The sequence below is a fragment of the Apodemus sylvaticus genome, chromosome 10 (genome assembly GCF_947179515.1).
Source record: "Apodemus sylvaticus chromosome 10, mApoSyl1.1, whole genome shotgun sequence".
In the NCBI taxonomy this organism is placed as follows: Eukaryota; Metazoa; Chordata; class Mammalia; order Rodentia; family Muridae; genus Apodemus; species Apodemus sylvaticus.
The window spans coordinates 49,807,062-49,813,466 of NC_067481.1; the positions used below are offsets into that span (position 1 = coordinate 49,807,062).

The 6,405-nt window shown below is 37.2% G+C and overlaps 1 protein-coding gene across 1 annotated transcript; it reads right to left on the bottom strand.

The window, feature by feature from the left end:
• Nucleotides 1-251: 251 nt before the first annotated feature.
• On the bottom strand, nt 252-1,187 carry LOC127693979 (olfactory receptor 1468-like). Its single transcript, XM_052195307.1, has one exon. It carries the CDS (start codon nt 1,185-1,187, stop codon nt 252-254), a length of 936 nt encoding a protein of 311 aa, XP_052051267.1.
• Between the last annotated feature and the right edge of the window lie 5,218 nt (nt 1,188-6,405).

Consider the following 6,405-nt stretch of genomic DNA (forward strand, 5'->3'; position numbering starts at 1 on the left):
CAACCAGCAAGCAAAAAGCAGCAATGAACAACACCATGAGTGGCAGTAGTGGTAGTAGTAATATTAGTAGTAGTAGTAATAGTATTAGTAATAGTAATATTATTATTATTATTATTATTATTATTAGTAGTAGCAGCAGCAGCAGAAGTAGTACCAGTAGGTGTAGTAGCAACTGTGTTTGCTCTTCAGGGTTGAGCATTTTTATACTACTTGATTACTTTATAAAATCATCTGAAATGTAGTTATTGTAGTCAAAAGATAGTTTTCTTTTGAAGGACTCTTTTTAGGGCTCCCTTCATGTCTCTGTTCCTCAGGCTGTAGATGAAGGGGTTCACCATGGGAGTCACCACTGTGTACATCATAGACATGACAGTGTCCTTTAGAGTAGAGTTATTAGCAGATGGACATAAGTAGAGGCCAATAATTGTCCCATAGAACAGTGACACCACAGACAGGTGAGAACCACAAGTGGAGAAGACCTTGTGGATGCCTCGAGTTGAAGGGACCTTGAGGATGGAGGAGATGATGCGTGCATAAGACACTATGATTAGTAGAAATGGAAGTATAACAACAAGCCCTCCTATGATCAATATCACCAATTCATTAATGTGAATATCAGAGCAGGCCAGCTTCAGGAGAGCAGACAGATCACAGAAAAAATGGGGGATCACATTGTTTTCACAGAAAGACAACCTAGTCAAGAGCAAAGTGTGCAACATGGCATGGGATGTGGTCAGCACCCAGGACAGCACCACCAGACTCACACAGAGCTTGGTGCTCATGATGTTGGTGTAATGGAGGGGGAAGCAGATGGCCACATAGCGGTCATAGGCCATGGCAACAAGAAGGAAGCTCTCAAGATCTCCAAAAAACAAAAAGAAATACATTTGTGTCAGGCAGCCTGCATAGGGGATGGATGGAACTTGGCTCTGCATGTTCTGCAGCAACTTGGGCATTGTGACAGAGGAAAAGCAGAGGTCAGAGAAGGACAAGTTGCTGAGAAAGAAGTACATGGGTGTGTGGAGATGGGAGTCCAGTAGAATGAGGATGATGATAATGAGGTTCCCCAGGACAGTGGTGAGGTACATGGCCAGGAACAGGGTGTAGAACAGGTGCTGGTGCTCTGGGGAGATGGGCAGACCTAGGAGGAGGAACTGAGAGATGGCTGTCTCATTGTTTCCAGACATGATCTATCTTCCTATAATATGTTTAAGGGGAATAGTGGGCTACCTGTAAATATATAATAAAAATTAATACATATGTAAGAGAAGTGCTTTACAATAATTTCATTTAATCACATTATCTCTGCATTACAAAGAGCTAGAATTTCTATAACAATAAATTCTTTGGTTTCTTATATGTGTTTTAATATTTCATCTTTTAAATTCTACTCTTATCTGAGATACAAAATGTATTGGCATTTCTCTTATTTCTGAGTTGGTTATGTGACCACAGTGATTATGATTTGGTTCACCTCTTTTAGTTTCTTCCATCTTAATGTTCCTTAGATCTTAGTGAAGATAATCTTATTTTATGATTTTAAATCTGTAGCAGTAAGTTGAATGGTTTACATTACAACTTAGGACTCAGGATGGATTTTGTTCTGTCTTATCCTCAGAACTCTGATTTCTAAGGATGAATGAATTTTCCCTAGAGTGTCCTGCAGGCCTTGTAAACACAGCATATTCCAAACAAAACTCCCACATTCAGCCTCTTCCTACTCTTTCCCATCTTTCTTCACTCTTACCTATCATTCAAGGAAATCTGTGATCAAAGCTGAAATCTGAGAGTTGTATTTCATTCATTCATTTCTTTGACTATTAATACTCCATTAATAAATGCTATAGATCCTGAAGTTCATATTTTCTTTATCCTAGTTGTTACTAAAATAGACAAACTATTATCCCACTTGAACTATTGAATGCATATCTCAATTCACTCTGTGAGTCTCAACCTCTATTCATTCCTAAAAGAGCCATATTTTGCTCTTTACATGTAAAGTGGAAATCAAATCATCCTTCCATTCTAATTAATTCTTTTTTGGATGCTCAGTGCTTAGATGCTAAAACACAAATTTCTTTCAGGGACACACTTCACATTGATGTCCGTAAGTTTCCCTACCTCCACAGTCACATTTGGTCACACAAATACTCTGTATTATATTCTCCAGCTATGCTGGACTTTAGGGTGTATTTTACAGTGCTCTGCCTTTCACACCTCATGTTCCATTCGCCTGACAATTTCTTCTATTTGCTCCCACTCTCCTTGATTACCATTTATACTTACTTCAGCAGCTCTGACTTTCTAAGATAAATCTCCCAAATCTGTTTAGAGTAGGTGAGAACTTCTACCTTTCCCCTACTGTGTCTGGTACTCACCCTATACCCAATGCTTCAGTCAGTTTCTTATAACTGACTCCAACATACTGTAAACTCCATTCTGGAATGGCCTGTCTGCCTTTGACCCGCAGTGAGGATATTCTGCTTGTTGACTGAATTTGCCCAATATATCATTAATATTATTAGGTGCATTTTACAATAGAAAATGCAGTCATGTTATTTTCAAAGACACCAATTCTCTATGAAATTAGAATATCTACCACTGTTAATTCTTCCCTGCAAAGAATTTCTTGGTTTTGTCTTTTACTCCTGGTTTTGACTTTGTGTTATAATTTTCACATAGGGACATTATTATAGACCTCTGTGTTTGAGACTTACTCATGTTACCAAATCAAAAGATGCTCTGCATATCTTTATACTTCAGTCATATGATATCATTGATATCACTATGCTAAGAAAAAATATGGTTGCAGATTTTGTACGTGTGGAAACATTTCTATGCTAGTCTTATACAGGCTCCTTCTCCAATATGCTTACCCAAGTTCTCACTAATTTTATGTGTTATCTCTGCTTGGTCCATCTATTAATATTGTATACATTATGCAATTGAGTTAACATTTAGCCCAGTACACTTTGAGTGAGTCAAATTACCTGGCGTAATGTGATGCCTTTATATATACAAGTGAAGATACTGATGAAAAATCTGCAATCTTCCAAGGAAGAAAAGACTCTGGCTGCTGAGTTTCTTTAGTTTCAGGTGTGTTTCTGGATATCAGTCCACATAGTGTTTTCAGATTTGCCAGTTCATTATCTAGAAACTGATTTATTAAAAAATGACCTTAATTTACACTTACTTTCTCTTGAAATCATTTTCTACCTTTAAGCACACTTACATGTGGATATAGTATGGCTGCCATGGATTTCTGAGATAATCTGACCTCAATAAAACTCACTATAGATTATATCTGACAAATGAATCAGAAAGCCTTGCAGAAAGACTGACTGTTTAAATCTTCCCCTTAAAATGATTAATTTGTCTTCATTAGCAAATTTTATATTTCACAGTTATCTGCTGACATTAAGGGAAGAAAAATGTCTACTGAAACCCCAGACACTGTTTGTCAGTAGTTTGCTTCCCATATAACTGTGAAGATAACATTTCCAGTGTTGAGTGTTACTAGGAGTCATAGATGAGAAAGCTGATGAGCAAATGCTTCATGAGTGAACATCTTCATGTTTCCCAGGGCCATGGGAATACAAGTTCCTTAATTACAGCTAAACTAAGAACGATCTAACACGATGCCTTGAAAATTTAATGTGCAACTGGAGAGGTGGCTCAGAGGTTAAGTGTTAAGAATGCTCTTCCAGAAGTCCTGAGTTCAAGTTCCCGCAACCACATGGACCTCACAACCATCTGTAATGGGATCTGATGCCCTGTTTCTGGTGTGTTTGAAGACGGCAACAGTGTACTCATTATATATATATATATATATATATATATATATATATATATATATATATATATATATATATAAACTAAATAAATAAAAAAAAACAAAAAGAGAAAAAAGAAAATTAATGTGAATGAAAACTCTCCACTATATTTATTAAAATGTTGATGTTACACTTTGATTAAAATCTTACATTTTTAATTCACACCCAAAGACAATGCATTGCTTTTTTAAATGGACTTAGCCACATTTTAATTGGCAGATTATTAGTTTCTTTTGAAAAACTGAAGTTCCATTTCTGATATGAAAGTCACAGGTCATTAGTTTCTTCAGAAAAACTGAATGATGTGACATCAATCCATTATTTTTCTCAATTTTTTTGGATAACACTAAAATAAAATATTTGATAAATACTGTATAAATCCTGTGTGGATTAGAGAGCTGTTGTTACACTGAAGTGATAGAGTAGTTGGTAAGAATATATTGTATAGTGACATTGATGAATATTATCATCAAAATATATCTGGTAAACAGTAGTTAACATGTTTGTAGAAGGTAGGAAACAGAGAGGTATTGAATAGAGACATATCAAATCTAAAACTCCACATGGAAGACTATCATACTATCTGGAAAAACTAGACCATCCTTCCCAACTCACCTAGGATGTTCTCAGTCAACTCTGAGACTCCAGCTTGAGACCCTGTTCTCATATTAATTGCAGAACTGTGAAGTAGTGCCTCTATTTTCATAATCTGTGTATTATCCTTGCTCATGTCTTCCACAATACCCAACCCTGGGCCTGAGGGAACTTGCTCTCTGGAGTCCAGACCTTGGAATAAACTCACTTAAGACACATTAATTAGCTAGAACCATTCTGGAACAATTAAGAGAACTACAACTGTGAGTGATCCACTCCTGATGACATTTGGTTCCATTTAGGGGAAGATAGTAATGACATGGAACTCATAAGTGGATGTGTATTCATTGATTCCATTCGGGGTTTGCAGGTATCTTTCATGCCCAGAACATATTCTATGGAATATTAAAAGGTGCAATTGGAAGATTACTAAAGTACTTAAGTGCAATACTCTGCATAATTTAAAATATATTAAAAGTATGATAATTCAAACTAGCATTATTCAGATTTTGTGGCAGCATACTCTGAGAACAACATGCTTTTTGAGAGATTCCTAGATTACCCACTCTCCATAGTAGCCCTAGGAGAGATACACATGCTACTAACAAGTATCAGCTGTATGTGAGACAATTTTCTATATAGGTCAATAAGTAAGAATAAATAACACCTTCAAATCATGTTCAATTATTTTTCAGGTAAATATCTTTTTTCAAAACTTTTTAAAACTTAGACATGTGCTTTATTTACATTTCAAATGGGATGCCCTTTCTGTATTACCCCTCCTAAAATCCCCTATCCTATACCTCCTCCTCCTAATAATCCCTCTTCCAATTTCCTGACTTGCATTCCCCTATTCTGGGGAATTGAGCCTTCACAGCACCCGTAATCTCTCCTATCATTGATGTCTAAAATGGTCATCTTCTGCTGCATATGTAGTTGGAACTATGGGTTCCAATGTGTACTCTTTGGTTGGTGGTTTAGTCCCTGGGAGCTCTGGGGGTTCTTGTTGGTACATGTTATTGTTCCTCCTATGGGGCTGCAAACCTCTTCAGCTCCTTGGGTCCTTTCTCTAGCTCCTCCATTGGGAACCCTATTCTCAGCCCATTGGTTAGCTGTGAGCTAAGGGTATTTTGATCCCCCTTCTAAGAAGGACCAAAGTATATGCACTTTGGTCTTCCTTCTTCTTGAGCTTCATGTGGTCTGTGAATTTTATCTTCGGTATTCCGAGCATTTGGGCTAATATTCACTTATCAGCGAGTGCATACCATGTGTGTTCTTTTGTGACTGGGTTACCTCACTCAGATATTTTCTAGCTCCATCCACTTGCCTAAGAATTTCATGAATTCATTGATTTTAATAGCTGAGTAGTACTCCGTTGTGTAAATATACCACATTTTCTGGATCCATTCCTCTGTTGAGGGATACCTGGATTCTTTCCAGCTTCTGGCTATTATAAACAAGACTGCTATGAACATAGTGGGGCATGTGTCCTTATTACATGTTGGAATATCTTCTGGGTATATGCCCAGGAGTGGTATAGCTGGGTCCTCAGGTAATGCTATGTGCTATTTTCGGAGGAACCGCCAAACTGATTTCCAGAGTGGTTTTACCAGCTTGCAATTCTACCAGCAGTGAAAGAGTGTTACTTTCTCTACATCCTCTCCAGAGTTTTTGACCTTGGCTATTCTGAGCAGTGTGAGGTGGAATCTCAGGGTTGTTTTGATTTGCATTTCCCTGATGATTAAGGATGTTGAACATTTCTTTAGGTGTTTCTCATTCATTTGGTATTCCTCAGTTGATAATTCTTTGTTTAGCTCTGTACCCCATTTTTAATAGGGTTATTTGGTTCTCTGGAGTCTAACTTCTTGAGTTCTTTGTATATGTTGGATATTAGCCCTCTATTGGATGTAGGATTGGTAAAGGTCTTTTCCCAATGTTTTGGTTGCCGTTTTGTCCTATTGACAGTGTCCTTTGCTTT

Bases quoted from the DNA above. Each gene is read 5' to 3' on its own strand.
- LOC127693979 (XM_052195307.1), bottom strand. From the start codon at position 1,187: ATGTCTGGAAACAATGAGACAGCCATCTCTCAGTTCCTCCTCCTAGGT.